This window comes from Podarcis muralis, chromosome 1 (genome assembly GCF_964188315.1).
Source record: "Podarcis muralis chromosome 1, rPodMur119.hap1.1, whole genome shotgun sequence".
Taxonomy (NCBI): domain Eukaryota; kingdom Metazoa; phylum Chordata; class Lepidosauria; order Squamata; family Lacertidae; genus Podarcis; species Podarcis muralis.
The window spans coordinates 119416150-119437080 of NC_135655.1; the positions used below are offsets into that span (position 1 = coordinate 119416150).

The window sequence follows — 20931 nt, forward strand, 5'->3', positions numbered from 1 at the left end:
AATATTATGCAAAAAGTTACTACATTTACTGCTAGAAAAGTGTTATCGTATCAGATTTAAATATTGCGGTGGCTGATAATGAAACAATGTTTGCATTTAGGATCTTTTAGTTCTTAACTGCTAATTTTAAAGAAACTGGTAAAGTGCACATCCAACGAATGGGCAGGAGGACATTCCCATCTGCTCCCTATTTCTGTTAGCAACATAGTTGGTAGAGATAGGATATAGACCAGGGGTAAGCAACTTAAGGCCCGGTGGCTGGATGTGGCCTTCTAAATCCAGTCCGCGGACTGTCTGGGAATCAGCATGTTTTTCCATGAGTAGAATGTGTCCATTTATTTACAATGCATCTCTGGGTTATTTGTGGGGCATAGAAATTTGTATTTTTTTCCAAAATATAGTCCGGCCTCCCCCACATGGTCTGAGGGATGGTGGACTGGCCCACAGCTGAAAAAGGTTGCTGACCCCTGATATAGGCCTAGAGATCAAGACAAATTGCAGGCAACTTCTTACTTCATATTTTCCCCTCCAACTCTGCATGGTTACTGGGAAGGAAGGGAAAGACTACTAGTATTCAGTTCATGAATTATGATCCGCCCATCACGCCTTATACTATGTACTTTGGAATAAGTTCAGTATGTGGTGCATGACCTAGACTACTTTGCCTTAAGCTTTTCAGCTTTTATTCTTTAAATGGAATATGACTATGCAAACCAAACCCAGTGACCCAGGTTAGCTGTCTGGTTAAGACTCACTTGATGCATGAGTAATTTCAATGGGGTAATAGTTACTCTGCACTTCAGCTTTCATTAGTCACAGTGGAATCAAAAGCAAAATACAAGTTAAACATGGAAGAGGCAAGCCTAAATGATGACATAAAGGTAAAGGTAAAGGGACCCCTGACCATTAGGTCCAGTCGTGACAGACTCTGGGGTTGTGGCGCTCATCTCGCTTTATTGGCCGAGGGAGCCGGCGTACAGCTTCCAGGTCATGTGGCCAGCATGACTAAGCCGCTTCTGGCGAACCAGAGCAGCGCACGGAAACGCTGTTTAGCTTCCCGCCGAAGGGGTACCTATTTATCTACTTGCACTTTGACGCGCTTTCGAACTGCTAGGTTGGCAGGAGCAGGGACAGAGCAACGGGAGCTCACCCCGTCACGGGGATTCAAACTGCCGACCTTCTGATCGGCAAGTCATAGGCTCTGTGGTTTAACCCACAGCGCCACCCATGTCCAAAAGGACTTTTGAGTTAAATCATTTGTCTCCGTCTTGGGAAAATTTACTATGTAAATAAGCTACGCATGCCTGGCAGAAATAAATGGGAGCGTAGGAACCGTAGTGCCTGAAGACTGTCAGAATGCATAGCAGTAACCACTAGGAGGAATGCAGAGAGAAGGGACGCCGTGGTATATCTGCAGCAGCTGCAACGAAACCTATCTCTCCCTTATCGGTCTCTACTGCCACAGCAGGCGCCATAACCTTCCAACAGTTTGACTTCAACCCCAAAGGCGCACTCCTCCATTGTCTCCTGAGACTGATGGATGCTAATAGTGACCTGTATCTTTCTTGCCACATCACAGGCCATTTAACGTGACAATTTTCACATAAGATCAGGCATCTCACATTGTGTAAGCAAGCCTTAACCTGCCATGTTAGCTTACGTAAGGTAAGCAAAATGGTGCGTTGATTAATTCATTTTTAAAACAAATGAAAGACTTCTTAGGGCATTTTTTCTTTAATCTGAATAAATCACAGAAATCAGATTTGAGGGGAAATGTCAAAAGGCAGACAGAAAACCCTTACCACATCAATGTCTTAGATAACTGTTGAAAATGCTTCTTACTCAATTCTTCATACATTTTTAGTACGTAGTGTTTCAAACACTAGCCCTACATTACAACTATAATTCTATTTACAATTCGTTATGCTTGCTTCTTCTTATTTTGGTACAGTGAACTGTACTTAACAATGCACTGTACTGATATGATCAGTCTCAAAGTCATTCACTTTATTAATATAAAACATTGATATTTTAACAGACATTTCCAGAGTCCAAGGAAAGTATAGTTTATTGGAAGTAGCCCATTAGTGCATAATCACTACTAGCTTGAATTCACACGTCTCTGTGGGCAATGAGGCAGAGTCTTAATTGAAGCAAGGTGCTTTTGTTTGCTACCAAGTCACATCCATTCCCCATTCAACAGGGGGAAACACATGCCTCTTCCTTGGGTCACACAAAATGATTTATCCAAGAGGTATTTGCCACATCAGGTTGTTTGTGCATATGCTGATACAGGGTGTGGTAGTACCAAACACTGAAACAAAGACCTTAAGCTCTTAAGGCAAAAAAAATCCCCAGTTTACAGTTCTAATCAAGCCTGCAGTCCACCCTTAGTTTTCACAACTTGCGTAAAGCACAAGGGGGTGGGTGCGGAAATCTGGAGGCAACACAATATGGTGTTGTGTGTTTCCCATCGCGTGGCAATTTCCAGCCGAGTACAGGCAATGAATGTTTTGCACGTGTCCAATATGTGCCTGACTGCACACGTGGGACAAGGAAGTATCCGGACAAGGGGGCATGGGCACAACAGAGCAGAGCGGGCTTATGCGAACTCAGCCGACACACACTGGGGTCAGGTCCACAACCCCCGTGCAAAATGGTTGTTGCCTGTACAAAGCCAGATATTCCACTGGAGACAGCGTTTCTACTAACTGAAACAGGGCTCTCATTTTTGCGAGCCATCTCTGGGAGTGAAAAATTATTTAGCTGTTTGCACTGAAGGCAAAATATCTCGGTCTTAATGAACCCAGCCACTAAGGTCAGCCAAAGCGGAAAAGAACCCAGTTCTACAGATCATTTTGTAAGTTTAGATACTCTGAACGTTTTAGAAGGATCAGCTTTGTCGGGAAAACATTATTGATTGGTTTAAATAGGTATGAAACAAAGACTTTAAATTTGACCACAGCCCCTAAACCGATAAGGCATGAAATCCATTACAATGGAGTCACAGCACTTGCTAGTATAATATTAACCTGGCAACTCCTGCAGCTGGAGATAAAATCCCGGATGTAAAATAATAACATTAAAAAACACCCGAAAAGCATTAACTGGCTACTTTACAGCATTTAAACCATACTCATCTCTTACAATGGGGAACTTGGGCAATTCCCCTTCTTTTCCTAATGCACTTTGCGTTACCACAGCTGTCTTAAGCTTGTGAAACATTATGCCTATGCTTCAATCAAATTACTCATTCTCCTTTTGAGACTCATTTATGCTAGCTTGGCATATATCCTGCCAGTGCACCTAACATAATAGAACTAGGCCTGCCCAGCTCCTTATGCAAAGCCTTTCCTCCAAAGATATACCACTTAAGTCTGATACGTCTTGAGAAAGTCTTATTCCTCTCCCGCATAGCTTTGAAAGAATAGCACACATCTTGGGAGTAGAAAGTCTTGTTGTAGATTGTTAGATAAGTGGCACTGCAAACTTTTCCTTCCGCCGAGGGAAACAAGCAGCCCATGCCACGTTTTGGTCAGATTGCTCGTAGTTTCGTTTCTCCTGCTTAATACTTGTTGATCCCAAAGATTCTGACTCCGTGCAGCTGTGGCAGCTTAGGAATAAGTACGCTTAAGAGAGAAGCTGTGTTTAGGATGAAATGCGCCGGATCATATTTTGTGTAGAAGCTTGCCAGGAAATACCTGCAGAAAAACAAAGGGGGAGTGAATACAGGGCAGAAGGAAAGAAATTTCTTTTTCATGAAGGGCATGCATAAAGTTACCACTTCAGAACTGACAACTGGTTCAAGGGGAAAATCTCAGCAAAGAATATGCATTTATTACAAAATATTTCCAACTGCAGAAGTCACAGGAACCTTTAAGAGATTAGACCAGGTGTAGGCAACCTACGAGGGATGCGGGTGGCGCTGTGGGTTAAACCACAGAGCCTAGGACTTGCCGATCAGAAGGTCAGCGGTTCGAATCCCCGCGACAGGGTGAGCTCCCGTTGCTCGGTCCCTGCTCCTGCCAACCTAGCAGTTCGAAAGCACGTCAAAGTGCAAGTAGATAAATAGGTACCGCTCCAGCAGGAAGGTAAACGGTGTTTCCGTGCGCTGCTCTGGTTCACCAGAAGCGGCTTAGTCATGCTGGCCACATGACCTGGAGATGAGCGAGATGAGCGCCGCAACCCCAGAGTCGGTCATGACTATACCTAATGGTCAGGGGTCCCTTTACCTTTAGACAACCCAAGGCCTGGGGGCCGGATGTGGCCCGATCGCCTTCTAAATCTGGTCCGCGGACAGTCTGGGAATCAGCGTGTTTTTAGACTGTGTTAGTAGAATGTGTCCTTTTATTTAAAATGCATCTCTGGGTTATTTGTGGGGCCTGCCTGGTGTTTTTACATGAGTAGAATGTGTGCTTTTATTAAAAATGCATCTCTGGGTTGTTTGTGGGGCATAGGAATTCGTTCATTTTTATTTTTTTTCAAAATATAGTCCGGCCCACCACATGGTCTGAGGGACGGTGGACCGGCCCATGGCTGAAAAAGGTTGCTGACCGCTGGGTTAGACTTTCTGGTATGTGGCTTGCAAGACAATTAACATCCATTCACAAAAGCACTTTCCCCAAGCACTCAAACCATCATATACAATATGTCACAAATCATTACGAGTAGGAAGCTAAAGGAGTGGGGATGCAGACAGTGACTTACCTACAACAAATTGCCACGTTTATACTATGGTATAAACGGTTTATATACTGTAGCTGAATGCCAGCAGTCTCGAGATATTTCAGGTTGTTGCATAACGTTATTTGCAATACCTACTGAGCTGCCAATGGACAAATGCATTCCTCTGTATAGTTCATGTTTCACAATCTAGGTTGCTACCTTGCTTGTTTCAGAAAACAGATGATCAACAGAGTACCCACAGGGCATTCTTAACACTTATGAACATTACCAACCGTTGTAATAAGGTTGCTCAAAGTTTGACTCTGGCTTAGAATACCATGGATACTGCATTAGTTGGTGGAAACGAAAGATCAAAGAAAAGGAAAAAAAAAACAATTAAAAGAGTCTTCACTAAAGTAGGTGTGTGTATCCTGAGGGCAGGAACAGCAATAAGATTATGTTTCTAAGCAGCTAAACAGAAAAAAATGAGTTCTTTTGTTTGAGGAATTACTGAACTCAGTGGGACTTACTTCTGAGTAGACAAGTAAAGGATTGTGTAAAACATATGTGACCCCAATATTATTATTTTTTTGCAGATTTCACACATTGTTACCCTATGCAATAACTGATTTTTCGCACCAAATATTACTGTTTCACAATTTCCAGACTACAAATACTGCCATAGTTGAACTTGAAAAAAAACAAAGAGACCTACAAAATAATTGGAGAGATTGTGAAGAATTTCCGGGAGGACGTAAACTGCACGCCGTAGTCCAGCTGCTCCCAGTGCGTCAGCAGTCTTGCTTTACCTTGGTCAGGTGTTTCAAATGGTGTCCCCTTTACAGCATGCAAAAATACATACATTCCCTGTGGAGAAAAAATAAAATAAAAGGCAAGCTATGGCATTATTAGAAAACCACAGAGAATCTCTGCGAGAAATAATCATGCCACATTAAGAACTGCCATTGAACGAAAAGAGGAATTTGTTCTGTGTTTGCATATGTACCCATGCTCGACAAATGACTACGCAGAAATGCCAAGACAAATGGCGATTGTCCTCAGTGGCTGGCCTCCATGTCACACACCCCTTAGCTTATTATTTTGGAAAAGTTGAATAGTTGATAAAGAAACGGACTGTGTGATCTTTCTCAAAATCCTATGAGTGGGGGTGGCTAAGTTCAGCCAAAGCAAAAATTTTGGCCCTGCAAAACTCCTCTGATTTTGAGCAACAACAACAAAAAGGGGGGGAGATTAAAGTACAGATAACACTGGATGAGGCGAAAGGGAGAGGTTTAAAGTTCTCTACTCTATTTAGGGCTTTAATGGGGATCCAGATTGCTTTTTCCCTGCCCATCAGACTGAACATGTGATGATGCCTTCTCTTCAGCTGATCTGCACAGAGCACCTACACTAACGTTGGAAGGCAGCAATGTTAAGTACCGTATTTTTTGCTGTATAAGACTCACCTTTTCCTTCCTAAAAAGTATGGGGAAATGTGTGTGTGTGCGTCTTATGGAGCGAATGCAGGCTGCGCAGCTATCCCAGAAGCCAGAACAGCAAGAGGGATTGCTGCTTTCACTGCGCAGCGATCCCTCTTGCTGTTCTAGCTTCTGAGATTCAGAATATATATTTTTCTTGTTTCCCTCCTCCAAAAACTAGGTGCGTCTTGTGGTCTGGTGTGTCTTATAGAGCGAAAAATACGGTAAATCCCAGGCCTTGTTTCTGAATAGAACTGCCCAGGATTGAGCTGCAAGTCACACCAATGTTGGAGAAATTCGCAGCTGGGGGTGCGACCCAAATAAGCTGATTTAAAGGCAATTTAGAGGTAGAGACAGTGGTGCACCGGTGTGTTTCACAATAGGAGCTCTCAAGTAACAAGTTGCTTATTTCTCAAGTAGGTCTCTTCAGGTGTCAAGGGTGTTAAGTGTCCTCAACACTGCACTCCCTTCAATTGAAGGAGAACATAGCATTCCAACTGCCCATTTTCCAGGGGTTTCAAAATGGTTTCGTAAGGTTCTCCCTTCAATTTTTGCACTGGCCATATGCAAAACAGGTTGAATTCCTAGGCTGCACCCAGTTGGGAAATTTCTGAAACGTTAAGCAGCATATAAATGTTTTCAATAAATAAAATAATCAAGTCTGTGATACTTAAAGGGCATGGCAGGACAAGGCGGCTCCTGAATCTTCACTCTAATCACCTTTCCCCCCCTCAACCACAAACTGAAGGTGCAAATTGAAGACAGGGCCCGAAATATGACTTTGTTGTTGTGGTCTCTCCACATGAACTCCCTTTCTTCATATATCATTTGTTCCCTTTTCAGTATCAAAAAGTACAGGAAGACTATTTTAATGCTCCATGTGCTTTTAGGAGCAGAAATGGAGTTTTTTTCCTCAGAGAAGAGCAAAAGAAAAGGTAGTCTATAAGCTGGTACTAAAGGTAAAGGTACCCCTGCCCGTACGGGCCAGTCTTGACAGACTCTAGGGTTGTGCGCCCATCTCACTCAAGAGGCCGAGGGCCAGCGCTGTCCGGAGACACTTCCGGGTCACGTGGCCAGCGTGACAAAGCTGCATCTGGCGAGCCAGCGCAGCACACGGAACGCCGTTTACCTTCCCGCTGGTAAGCGGTCCCTATTTTATCTACTTGCACCCGAAGGTGCTTTCGAACTGCTAGGTTGGCAGGCGCTGGGACCGAACGATGGGAGCGCACCCCGCCGCGGGGATTCGAACCGCCGACCTTTCGATCGGCAAGCCCTAGGCACTGAGGCTTTTACCCACAGCGCCACCCGCGTCCCAAGCTGGTACTAGAAAGCAATAATTTTAAAAATAATGGCCAGTGTGTTTCTGGAGCTTTGTGTGTTACTCCAGTACAGTAAAAGCAGCTCACTTAAAATTACTTCCTTTCCCTACAGCCTACAGGTTAATTAATAGCAGATAATGTGCAAATTATTTGCAGTCTAACATCTCACAGTTCTCCATTCATAGTGCCTGAAATTGAGCAAGTTATCTGCTTGTCACAATCAACACTTAATTCTACAAGCAGCATTAATACTCGCCAGGAGTAATTCATCACAGCTGAGATGTTTTTATAGGTACGGCACTTAGTAATATTCCCCAAGATGCCTCTTGTGTCAGAAGTTATAAATTTGACTCTTTAAATGTGGCATTTAAGGTAAACAAAATAAGAAGCCACTTTGGCTTGCTTTAATCAACCAAATGCCTCCCTGCATAACATTATCCAGAGATTTGCCTGCATCAGCTAAGTCTCTCGGGCCTTTCTAATGACCCCAGAGGCCTAGGCCCTGAGGTGGCACTTTGTTTATCCAGGGGAATATGGCAGTCATAGCATTTCTCATTAGGATTTTACTGCATACTTAACCTGTTGTGCCAAACAATTGCAAAGCGTTTGCAAAATTAAACCCTGCAGTTGCACACAAGGATCAAAGCTCATCTATATGAAGGTGGTTGCTTCAGTAAGGTATGCCTTGCAACCTAACCCCATCTCTGTGGAGTTAGCGCTGGACAGTCGAGAAGGAGCATGCAACAACAACAACAATTTATTATTTATACCCCAGCCACTCTGGGCGACTTCCAACAAAATATATATATCCCTATATTTAGGGTTTGTTCGTGCTGACCTTGCTATGCCTGTCATGGGGTCGTCTACTTTGGAGCAGGGGCCTTGTAGGAATTTTTACCACTTGGCTGATTGGCTGCTGCCATTTGGTTTTTTGCCTACCGCGTAGCAAATGGTCACAACTTATAAGGTTGCAGTTAGGCATTGGTTAATTTTGGTCGGTGGAGGGGATGTGGTTGGCTGTGCCTGCCCTTTCAATGCTGCTGCAGCAAGGGTATTCTGGTCAAGGAATCCAGGGGCTTGCCATGCTCTTGTCCGAACCCCTGGCAAGGGGCTAGGGCCACGCAAGAGCCCCTGGGAGCATTTGGGGAGAGGCGAGAGCCTGGCGCCCAGCTCTATTCTCTCCCCAAAAATGTTTACCCTTACTGACTTCCGCAGGCTTGCGGTTGTCAGTTCTGTTCCTACCTCTATATGGGAACAGATAGTCATAACCAATGCCTAAGCAACCACTCACATACTGTAATTCAACAAAGTTGTGGCCAAAATCATGCCAAAAACCAAAACAAAGATGTTGTGTGAACTGTGTCTTTATTTGGGGGTGTCCTGGGAGGCTTCGACACGCAAGTAACACCACCATCAGCACCCACAACCCTCAAGCAGCTTAGCTGGGGAGAATCCAGCGCCCTGGATTGAACGCAATTGTTGCTCTAGAGGTCCAATGAAGTCATTTAAATTCCTCACGAGTTTTCAGATGAGCAAGAGTGCTTTCAACGGCCATTTTATTTGAATTTTCCTAATATTTATTTTGGTCCATGGGGTCACGAAGAGTCGGAAACGACTAAACAACAACAAAAAATATTTATTTTTGTTCCTGTTTTATGTCCTTGGGTGTGTTAAGAGCCCCCCCCCCCCAAGATCATTCTGCATCCAGACGATTAGATTAAACATTTTATTTAACGTCTTGGGAACGATTTACTCCAATGACATTTCTGTTTTGACTAATTTCAAGACAATATTCGACAGTCTCAATTGTTTTCTGGGAAAGGAGCCAGGCCTCTACCTTGTAACAGGTATCTTAGTATCACCTTTCTTTCTCCATTTCTTTGTAAGGTACTTACCAAATTGTGAATAACATTGGTTAAGGTCCATGCAACCGGAACACTGAAGAACGGGATGCTCAGCAAGACAATATGGAGCAAGCCAACCCCAAGTGCGTACGTGAGCCACATTCCTCTGCTGTTCATTACTCTTGTGTTGGGGTTTACTTCACTGTGGGCAACCCCGACGTTCATCTTTTCTTATTCTGAAAAGTAATATTGCAGAAAGGTTGACAGAAAGTATGCTTTGTCAGGGATACCTGTTACATTCTACATACCACTGGCAGTCTATAGATGTGATCATAACAAGAAATTGCTGCACAAAATACCTTTAATAATAATAATAATAATTTATTACTTGTACCCCGCCCATCTGGCTGGGTTTCCCCAGCCACTCTGGGCGGCTTCCATAGAAACCAAAAAACACTAAAATATCATACATTAAAAAGCATCTTTCTCATAGGTTAAAACAATATATGGTATTTCAAAACAGTGTAGCACCAACTTCTGGCTTGCTTTTTAGCTGCGCTGCAAAATTACATGCACAGTATCTCCATTTTTACAAGTAGACCAACCCCTACCTAGCAGCAATGTTTGTGGCTTAGTGTATAAGAAGTGCTCGAGTTCAGAGGCACTTTAGTTTCAACGGACTTTAGTTTCATTTGTCTTCAAGGCAACAAAAATTCCACATATATCAGACACACACACACCTCCCCTGCAAACAAAGAGTTAAGAATGATGGAAGTTAAATAAGCTTTTGGAATGTTTATAAGCTGTCAGTTTTAGAGGTTGCTGCAACTTTATGCAGTTAGTCAATCACAGATCAATTTTATGACCTTCCATAGAAGAAATAAGCCCCCCCCCCCCAAATTAGGGAGGGAAATAAGTTTGCTAGAAAGTGTAGTCAATTCCCTACTCACAAATACTCAGAATTTAAGCATAAAATGTCAACCGCAGTTAACGTTACCTAAACATCAGGCTTAAAAACACACACTGAATGCTTATTTCAATGCACTTTACACAATGTAAAATCAGTCACAGAATTCGGTACACACAAAAAGGTCAATTTAAGAACAGGTAAAAAGTTAAAGGACCCCTAGATTTGTTTATATTTTGGATGAAAGGAGATGAGAGAGTGCAAGATCATCAATTTCCTAAAACTCAGCCTTCTTTTTTTAAAAAGAGAGTTCAATTGCATCTTCTAAATAATGTGATCCAGTTTTGTCATTCAAGAAATGACTTGACACTAAGGATGAGAATAATTTACATTAACCAAGTATGTTGGGAATAGAGACTTTGTGGAAAGCCTGAGTCTTATTTCCAAGGAGACACTAGCAAGTGCGTTGTCAATTTTAAACAGAACGTTCACTCCATTTTCCCTTTTGCATTTTCCTTATTGTACTAGGAGATGCATAATACCTGACTGGTGAAGGATGCCTCCTTGAAAACAATGTTCAGTTAGGCTCTGGTCCTTCCAATATGTGCATACTCACCCACCTGAGTCCCCAAATGAGAATATAGTTTAATGTAAATTGACTGTACACACACACACACACACACACACACACACACACAATTATTCTCAAGACCAGGCTTCCTCAGCCCTCCAGCATCCCTGACCACTGGTCCTGCTAGCTAGGGATCATGGGAGCTGTAGGCCAAAAACATCTGGAGGGCCGAGGTTGAGGAAGCTGTGGGAGCAAGATCTTCAAGAAGAATTAGTACAAGACCGAAGCCACATCAGCACATAGACTTAGGGCGTTTAAAAAAATGTGCATACTTGAAAATTAATCACTGTCCCAGTAAATCAACCAGGCTCATCTAGCAATAAAACTGCATACTTTCTCGAGAGTTGAACTTTTTAGGACTGGAGGTGTTTGGGTTACTAGCTCCACTAAAACCAAAGCTCTAAAACGGCTTTAATGGCAAGTATACGGGCATGTCGCTTGCAAACAACACCTGACTATAAAAGAAAGCGGAGAAGAACTCTTTCCCAATAGTTTGCTTCCAGGTCGAGAGGCCATTGTTTCACCACGTTCTTAAAATGTGCACGCCTCGGGGTGCATTCCTGCTTTGCAACAGGATACACAACTCCTGTACGTCTCTCTCTATGGGGTGCAGTATATATGGGGAAAAGGTAAACATCGTTTCTTCCTCCTCCGGTTCACACCCCAGTGTGGGCCAAGCAAAACTGCACGTCTATTTCACACCCCACTCCCCAGCTCCGCACAGCTCAAGCCACTTTTTGCGTTCAGCAACCACCACCCCCCGTGCATTTGTTTCGGCAACGCCTGCATCCATTTCTCTCTCTCCTTGCCAGCAGCACACCATCGCCACCAGCCCCGACACCCTGATCATGGCAGATGCAGCGGGCTCGGCCCGAGACATGACGGCAGCTTACTGAGGATCCTTTGTCTCGAAGCCGAGAGGTGCGCCTTTGCTAGAAAAGACGGGGCACACACCTCTAAAGCAATTCCTGCATTTAAATACCAGCAGCAAGAAGAGGCCTCCGTGCAATGCCTCTAGGACGCAGACGCAGCAGCAGCAGAGCTCTCTGCATTGTTCCCCGAAGGGTGCAGCCGCCTTTTGCTGCGCAGAGGAGCCGCGCTTGCAAGGAGCGCACGGCCCCGCGCACCACCGCCGCCACCAGTTGCATAACGACGGCCTTGGCGCCGAGAGCGCGCGCGCACACACACACACAACCATCCATGCACCTACCTGCCCCACGGCACAGCGCGCCTTCTTCGCCCTTACCGGGAGGGGAGATGCACTCGGCGACGGACCCTCCTCAGCAACCCCGGCTCGCTTGCAAACGCTGCCCGCCCCTTCTGGCCACCGCCGTGGAACGTTGCCCTGGGAGCAGGCGGAGCAGCTGATTGGCCGGCGCGTCTCGGCCCCGCCCCCGCCGCTCCTCCGGCCGAGGTGTGCGCGCGCGTGTGCGCGAGCGGTGTGGGGAGCGGCTCGGCGCGCGCCTCGTTCCCGGAGGCGGAGAGAAGGGGGAGTTTCTTCGGCCGGCTTGCGTGGCCGCCCCGGAACAGGTAGCGGAGGGCCGGCCTGACCAGCTGCTTTTTTTGGGTGCAGGGGGGGCTGTTTGCTTGTTTGTTTGTTCGCCTTCCTCTGGCCTCGCGGCGTTGCATCTGGGGACTGAGGTCCCTTCGTCCCAACGCCCCCACCCCCCATATAAAATACAGTGGTACCTCGGATTAAGTACTTAATTCGTTCCGGAGGTCCGTTCTTAACCGGAAACTGTTCTTAACCTGAAGCACCACTTTAGCTAATGGGGCCTCCTGCTGCCACTGTGCCGCCAGAGTACGATTTCTGTTCTCATCCTGAAGCAAAGTTCTTAAGCTGAGGTACTATTTCTGGGTTAGCGGAGTCTGTAACCTGAAGCATATGTAACCTGAAGCGTATGTAACCCGAGGTACCACTGTATTTAAAATTTTTCCAGTGACATGGATTTCTGTTCTCATCCTGAAGCAAAGTTCTTAACCTGAGGTACTATTTCTGGGTTTGCAGAGTCTGTAATCTGAAGCGTATGTAACCCGAGGTACCACTGTATTGCAATATCGGAGGCATTGCAATTCAATCGTGCATGCACTGCGTCCTGCGATCAGTTATATGGGGGTGGGGCTTACCTGCCTGCCCCCCACCCCACCCCCAATATTTTATTCCAGTTGGCACCCTTCTCCGAGGATCTTCCTCCGCTTTGCTATAGGCCTGGCTTGTGGCACCGGATGCAAGGGAAGGAAGAAATTGCGCCTTGGCGGAGAGAATATATGGAGGGTGGGTGCGAAGCTTTCTGGGGCTAAAAAACTTCAGGTTCTGTTTTTTTGCCACATACATCCCCAATCCAGTGGCATCTAAAAACTGACTTCAGTATGCAAATACAGTACGTATTGCACGTAAAGGTAAAGGGACCCCTGACCATTAGGTCCAGTCATGACCGACTCTGGGGTTGCGGCGCTCATCTCGCTTTATTGGCCGAGGGAGCCGGCATACAGCTTCCGGGTCATGTGGCCAGCATGAGTGGTACCTATTTATCTATGTGCGCTCAATGTCCTGTGGGGCACAGCACACCCTTGTATAGGTAAAGGTAAAGGGACCCCTGACCATTAGGTCCAGCCGTGACCGACTCTGGGGTTGTGGCGCTCATCTCGCTTTATTGTGTACAGCTTCCGGGTCATGTGGCCAGCATGACTAAGCCGCTTCTGGCGAACCAGAGCAGTGCACGGAAACACCGTTTACCTTCCTGCCAGAGCGATACCTATTTATCTACTTGCACTTTGATGTGCTTTCGAACTGCTAGGTTGTCAGGAAGAAGGACCGAGCAACGGGAGCTCACCCCGTTGTAGGGATTCTAACCGCTGACCTTCTGATCAGCAAGTCATAGGCTCATAACCCACAGCACTCATAACCCACAGTGCCACCCGTGTCCCAATTACAGAATTGTAGAGTTGGGAGGGATCCACCAGGGTCCTCTAGCCCAACCCTGCAACGCAGCTATGCTGCCCGCAGTTGTCGCTCAAGCCATCAACTTTCTGGTTGTAGGAGTCAACTCCTAGGAGCCGAGGTCCTCTTCAGCACCACCACCCTCAACATGGATGTAGCCAGGAGGGGCAAGTCAATTACGATACGATAATCTTTATTGTCATTGTCCCATACAGAACAACGAAATTGAAAAAAATCTACACCAGACATTCAGAAACCAACAAGTCTGCTATCCCAGCCTGGTTAGCCCCCTAAAAACTCTGGTACCCCAGAATTAAATACAATATACTCCCATAGAGACTACCTTACACTGCGTTTAAAACCAAAATCACATTTGGATAGAAACTGTTTCTCACGTGGCTAGTCCTAGTCTTTATAACCCTATACTTTCTTCCAGAAGGCAGAAGCTGAAAGAGATCATTTCTGGGGTGTGCACTATCCTGCACTATCTCTGCAGCTTTCTTATGACACCTGGAAGCATAGATTTGATCCAAGGTGGGGATTTAAAAAAAGCTTAACTAATAATAAAGAAAGAAAAATACTTCACCATTGCAGATAATTTGGTTCCACTCCCCCTGCAATATAATCCTGAATATGCCCATGCCCTAATAAAATATTTGAGGGGGCCCACCCCCTTCCAATTTGATGGGCATTGGCATTTAAATGGTATGCATGCACCGTGTCTTGTGGTCAATTATGCAGGGCAGGGTTTACCTGAGGGCCCCCCCCCCCCCATATTTTATTCAAGTTGGCACCTTTGCTTCTGGTTAACAGACAGGTGCACTGACTCACTGTGCCGTGACGACCACCTTCACCTTTTTAATTTCTCTGTTGAAGGGCGGGAGGTAGAATGCCCTTTCCACATTTTTTTTTTTTAAATGTGCTTCTAGGTAAAAGAGCAAAAAGGAAATTTATTGTGTAGTGAACGCCATCCACATCCCAGAGCGCTGTGGGATGCTGACCCTTAAAGCCCTAAACGGCCTTGGTCCAGTATACCTGAAGGAGTGTCTCCACCCCCATCCTTTCGCCCGGACACTGAGGTCCAGCACCAAGGGCCTTCTGGCAGTTCCCTCGCTACGAGAAGCTAAGTTACAGGGAACCAGGCAGAGGGCCTTCTCGGTAGTGGCACCCGCCCTGTGGAACGCCCTCCCTTCTGATGTCAAAGAGAACAACAACGACTAGACTTTTCGAAGACATCTGAAGGCAGCCCTGTTTAGGGAAGCTTTTAATGTTTAATAGGTTATTGTATTTTGGTGTTCTGTTGGAAGCCACCCAGAGTGGCTGGGGAGGTCCAGCCAGATGGGTGGGGTATAAATAAATTATTATTATTATGGGATGTTTTGGCTTCCTTCCTTCCGAGAGTAATAGCCCAGTCGCAAAGCATGCGCAAGTAGGGAGAAAGGGGCGCCCATCGCATGGCGTGGGTCTTGCTGTCAACAGGATTTCTTGGGAGTGTTAAATTGTGCTCAGGTGCTACGCTGGGACTTTCCATAGGCACCTGGTTGGCGACTGTGAGACAAGAATGCTGGACTAGATGGGCTCTTGGCCTGATCCAGTGAGCTCTTCTTGTGTTCTTATGCAATATCATCCTGCAGATCATAGAGTAGGAGGGGACCACAAGGGTCATCTAGTTCAATCCCCTGCAATGCAGGAATCTTTTGCCCAACGTGGGGCTGGAACCCACAGCCCTGAGATTAAGAGGCTCATTCTCTACTGTAGAGGTTTTCAACCTTTTTGAGCCCACAGCTCCCTTCACCAACTACATTCTTTCCAGTGTTAAAAACCGAGATATGAAAGCTAGAAGCTAAATGGCCCTTTATACCTAGGTTATGTGCGCAACAATGGAATGTCTAGGCGTGGCTTTTTTTTAATAACAAGAATGGAAAGCTGAAAATGAATGAACTGCAGCTAAAATCTTAGGTTCATTTTTCACATGGTTTAAGTCCTCATCTGGAGACTGCAAAAAACAAAAGCATGCTTCCTCTGCCTGCCCCCCTGATATTCTTAAGAGGGTCTCTTCTACCGTATTTTTCGCTCTATAAGACGCACCAGACCACAAGACGCACCTAGTTTTTGGAGGAGGAAAACAAGAAAAAAAAATATTTTGAATCTCAGAAGCCAGAACAGCAAGAGGGATCGCTGCGCAGTGAAAGCAGCGATCCCTCTTTCTGTTCTGGCTTCTGGGATAGCTGTGCAGCCTGCATTCGCTCCATAAGCCACACACACATTTCCCCATACTTTTTTAGGAGGGAAAAAGTGCACCTTATAGAGCGAAAAATACAGTATTTTCTTCAGAGAGTGGCTGAAAGTGGGGAGGCAGGAAAAGGCCCTCCTTTCCTTCCACTGTGCAGTTTTAATCTGAAATCTTAAGCGCAGTATTGCACCCAGAGCTCAGAAACTGCTCACGCTAATAAAATTCCCTGTCGCAAAACACACCTAGAACAATGGGAGTTTCGAATGGCAATTCTTTCTGTGGCTCCCCTGTGGAAAAACGTTCTCCGAGTCTCAGGAGCTCAGTTATGTCACCCCACGCCTGCCGAGCCGTCAACTCTTCACCCCTTTTTTTGGACACCCTCCCTTGTGGAGGGTTCCCTCAGTCCTCTCTCCTCTCCTTGGGAATCCTCGCCTGCTTACTCCAAGGCCACCTTAGCTCCTGGCCACCGGCACCCCCTGGCCAGCCGCAGAGGCACAATTTGCCAACAAACTGCTGTGCGTGCATCTAGAGGCAGAGACATGAGAGGGCAGAGGAGGAAGGGAGGGACAGAGGCCGGTGCTGCTTGTGGCGAACTTGTCCAGCATTCAGGGCACCCCAGGGTGCCACGGCTCACTGGTTGGAAACCACTGTTCTACCAACTAAGCTAATCAGGTAAAGAAAGCCAGAAAAGCAGCCTCTGGGGAGGGAGGCAAAGGTTAGCCAGTACAGAGGTACCTCAGGCTAAGTACTTAATTTGTTCTGGAGGTCTGTACTTAACCTGAAATTGTTCTTAACCTGAAACACCACTTTAGCTAATGGGGCCTCCTGCTGCTGCCGCGCCGCCAGAGCACGATTTCTGTTCTCATTCTGAAGCAAAGTTCTTAACCTGAAGCACTATTTCTGGGTTAGCGGAGTCTGTAACCTGAAGCGTATGTAACCTGAGGTACCACTGTAGTGTTCCAGGCCAGTACCAGCAGCGTGGGCAACACCTTTGAATCAGTGTGGTTGCATTCAGTCGTTGCCTGGTCCAGTTTTTGCATTTAACAAGAACACAGTGAGAGGGTATGGCATATAATAAAGTGCATGGAAGCAATGGAGTAGTCTCTGTCCTCTTCATAGAGCCAGATTTAGGGACCTGCTATACAAAGGGTGTGTGGGATGTGGGTGGCGCTCTGGGTTAAACCACAGAGCCTAGGACTTGCCGATCAAAAGTTTGGTGGTTCGAATCCCCGCGACAGGGTGAGCTCCCGTTGCTCGGTCCCTGCTCCTGCCAACCTAGCAGTTCGCAAGCACATCCAAGTGCAAGTAGATAAATAGGTACTGCTCCGGCAGGAAGGTAAACGGCGTTTCTGTGCGCTGCTCTGGTTCGCCAGAAGTGGTTAAGTCATGCTGGCCACATGACCCGGAAGCTGTACGCCGGCTCCCTCAGCCAATAAAGCGAGATGAGCGCTGCAACCCCAGAATCTGTCATGACTGGACCTAATGGCCAGGGGTCCCTTTACCTTTACCTATACAAGGGTGTGCTGCAAGATTGCCCCACAGGACATTGAGCACACATCACCCGGTCAGACACAAGGGCCACACATTGTAAGAGCACCGCTGGATCATGCCAGAGGCCCATCGAGTCCAGTGGCCAACCAGATTCCAATGCAAGCAGGAGCTGAGAGCAACAGTGCCTTGCTCTCCCCACTGGTGGTTCCCAGGAGATGTTCTTCAGGGGCATGTTGCTTCTAATACAGTGGTGCCCCGCAAGACGAATGCCTCGCAAGACGGAAAACCCACTAGACGAAAGGGTTTTCCGTTTTGGAGGTGCTTCGCAAAACGAATTTCCTATGGGCTTGCTTCACAAGACGAAAATGTCTTGCGAGTTCCTGCAGGGTTCCCCCCCCTTTTCCCCAAGCCGCTAAGCCGCTTATCAGCTGATCCGCTAAGCCGCTTATCAGCTGATCCGCTAAGCCGCTTAAGAGCTGATCCATTAAGCCGCTTATCAGCTGATCCGCTAAGCCACTTATCAGCTGATCCGCTAAGCCGCTTAACAGCTGATCCGCTAAGCCGCTTATCAGCTGATCCGCTAAGCCGCTTATCAGCTGATCCGCTAAGCCGCTTATCAGCTGATCCGCTAAGCCGCTTATAAGCTGATCCGCTAAGCCGCTAATAGCGCTAAGCCACTAATGGTCTTGCTTCGCAAGATGAAAAAACCGCAAGATGAAGAGACTCGCGGAACGGATTCTTTTCGTCTTGCGAGGCACCACTGTACTGTCCTTCCATAGTGTCCAAATAATGGCTCCCAGCAGACAGCTCCCTCCAACTTTGCCCAACATTGGACCACTTCTGTATAGCAGGAAGGCTTGATAGCCTTGCTGTGAAAAGAAATGGAACATGTTTCTTTTTTAGCAACCCAACCAAGATCACACTACTCATACAAAACAGTGGTGCCTCGCAAGACGAAATTAATCCGTTCCGCGAGTCTCTTCGTCTTGCGGTTTTTTCGTCTTGCGATGCACGGCTATTAGTGGCTTAGCGGCTATTAACGGCTTAGCGGCTTTAAGAAAAAGGAAACAAACTCGCAAGAACTTGCAAGACGTTTCGTCTTGCGAAGCAAGCCTATAGGGAAATTCGTCTTGCGGAACGACTCAAAAAACGGAAAACTCTTTCGTCTAGCGAGTTTTTCGTCTTGCGAGGCATTCGTCTTGCGGGGCACCACTGTATTCCTTCAGGGACATTCCTTCCATGTTCAGTCTAAATCACTCACCTCAACGGGTGAACTTTGTTAACTACTTTGGATTGACTGCCTTGGACCTCAGTGGGATGTTTTGTGGGGGGGGTTCTGTGTTTGAATATACCGAAATCAGTGTTTTGTAGATCACAGTCTCTAAATAATAAATTTATATTGTGAGTCTGCTCTTGAAAATATATCTATGCATTAAAAAACACCCGTACATAATCTCAGTGTCTTCAGTTACAACTGAATACAATTGTCTCTGGGGTCTCACACGTTCATGTTAACCCATGGTTGGCTTAGCATGTCATGCAGTCTGCGTCACAGTCACATTCTTACAATACTAAACTATGTCTGAACTAGTTTATTGACAACAAAAGAGCAGTGTGCTCTTAAAATACACTGGCTTTTTTTTTTTAATGCAATCTTGAAAATATTCAGCAATGGGTCTTTGGGTCGTCTAAACTTTCCCTCCCCATCGGCCCACTTCTATCAAAACCTGAAATTGGTCCCTGAAGATAAACCAAGCGTTACAAGAACACAGCTGTCTATATTTGAAAGGGATGGCCTACATTTTTTCCACTAATAAATTGATATTTACTGAAGTAGGCTCTGATTATATATGCAGTATGCAACAGGTACTGAGTTCAGTAAAACGACACCTGCAATTTAGCATTGTTTTGTGCTTCTGTCTTATTTTATATTTTACCCCAGTCGGAAATGAGCAAATATTTTTATTTTTTTTAAAAAACTACTACATTCATAAAATTGTGTTATTTATATTTCCCCGTTCAGATTTGATCCTGAAAGCCTGGAAATGAAGCAATTGGCAGCAGAAACTATCCGGCTGGTTTCGAGTTCGCAGGTGATAACGTCTGTTGTCAGTGTGGTTAAAGAACTATTAGAGAATTCTTTGGATGCTAACGCAACAAATGTTGATGTTAAATTGGTAAGTCATATTAAGCTAAAACTGGAACGTGGATGGGAATACAATAATACTCATTTGTTGTTGCATGAAGGTTTGAATAGTGCGTTCTTTTATATACAGTGGTGCCTCGCAAGACGAAATTAATTCGTTCCGCGAGTTTTTTCGTCTTGCGATTTTTTCGTCTTGCGAAGCACGCTGTCGGAAAAGTTTTGGAAAAGCTTCAAAAATACCAAAGTCTTCAAAAACCTCAAAAAAGGCTACCACCCCGCATGCTATGAGTTGCTCCTCGAAGTCAAGTCGCAACTGTATTAACGGTTTTAAGAAAAAGGAAACAAACTTGCAAGACGTTTTCGTCTTGCGAAGCAAGCCCATAGGGAAAATCGTCTTGCGAAGCAGCTCAAAAAACAAAAAACCTTTCGTCTTGCGAGTTTTCCGTCTTGCGAGGCATTCGTCTTGCGAGCTACCACTGTACTTGTGCTTTAAAATTTGACAAACACATTTCTGTCAACATCTGATCATCTTTGGCGGTTTATATGGATGTATAGCTTGAATTCACACAGGCACCATATAAATCATTCTGAAGTTCCTTAAACCTGCCAAGCGCAAGGAAATTGAACTTTGCTGAAATGCAGATCGCTTTGTTTGTGTCTATGATCTAAAGATGTTGGGTTTTGGCTGGTAAGTTCTTGATTGAAAATGTGTGCATATAATTGTAGAGCTCCCTATTGAACTCAAGATTTCATTTTGAAAGGAAATCATATTTTTGCATATGACTATTCATGTGGAATAATTATTAACATCCAGTACATACCAAAAAATAATAATTGTTCCACTCAGTGTGTTAGAATATGATTTTCAATTTTTTTTGAAAAATCCAAAGTTCCAGATAATATCAAATCATTGAAACAAGTTTGTGGACTGTTTCTGTGACTTCTGTGGGGTTAATCATTTGTTTGTTTGAGGATTACAATTTACATTTTACAGACTTTGCTCACTTGAATGCTGTTTACTTGAAGAAAGCTTCTGGTAGCCTGTTTAAAAACGGAGGGAGTGACCGGTTTTAGGAAGGGGTTGACAATAAATGTTTTCTGAAATGTAGAGGTCTCTGCTTTTCCTAAAACATATTTTATTTTCATTTAAAAAAAAATCCTAGCATCAACAACAACAGAATTCCTCTTAAAATACTGCACCCAGTAAGATCAAATATTCTATTTTCTGAAGGACATATGAGGAGTCTCTATGCAGAGGCGGTAGATTTGTTGAATA

The 20931-nt window shown here is 45.3% G+C and overlaps 2 protein-coding genes across 8 annotated transcripts in view; one reads left to right on the top strand and one right to left on the bottom strand.

Moving 5' to 3' along the window:
• Nucleotides 1-1985: 1985 nt before the first annotated feature.
• ORMDL1 (ORMDL sphingolipid biosynthesis regulator 1) lies at nt 1986-12194 on the bottom strand. Of its 4 annotated transcripts, none has more exons than XM_028750421.2 (4): nt 12055-12194; nt 9358-9542; nt 5381-5532; nt 1986-3701 (listed from the first exon to the last, which is right to left on the bottom strand). In XM_028750421.2, the coding sequence occupies exons 2-4, from the start codon at nt 9529-9531 to the stop codon at nt 3566-3568; spliced, it is 462 nt and encodes a 153-aa protein (XP_028606254.1). In that variant the 5' UTR covers nt 9532-9542; nt 12055-12194; the 3' UTR covers nt 1986-3565. The 4 variants fall into 4 exon arrangements, with proteins under 4 accessions (XP_028606254.1, XP_028606262.1, XP_028606273.1 ...); XM_028750429.2 differs by having other exon boundaries at nt 12091-12187; XM_028750440.2 differs by lacking the exon at nt 12055-12194 and adding an exon at nt 11799-11926.
• Nucleotides 12195-12268: 74 nt separating this feature from the next.
• PMS1 (PMS1 homolog 1, mismatch repair system component) overlaps nt 12269-20931 on the top strand; it is a 53913-nt gene continuing 45250 nt past the window's right edge. The window contains exons 1-3 of one of the 4 annotated variants that reach the window (XM_077917282.1): nt 12290-12374; nt 14222-14319; nt 19533-19602. In XM_077917282.1, the coding sequence (XP_077773408.1) occupies nt 19555-19602 (48 nt within the window). In that variant the 5' untranslated portion in view covers nt 12290-12374; nt 14222-14319; nt 19533-19554. Of the gene's footprint in view, nt 12375-14221; nt 14320-19532; nt 19687-20931 lie in introns of those variants that run through there. The other 3 variants (XM_028750408.2, XM_028750399.2, XM_077917279.1) reach the window with 3 other exon arrangements.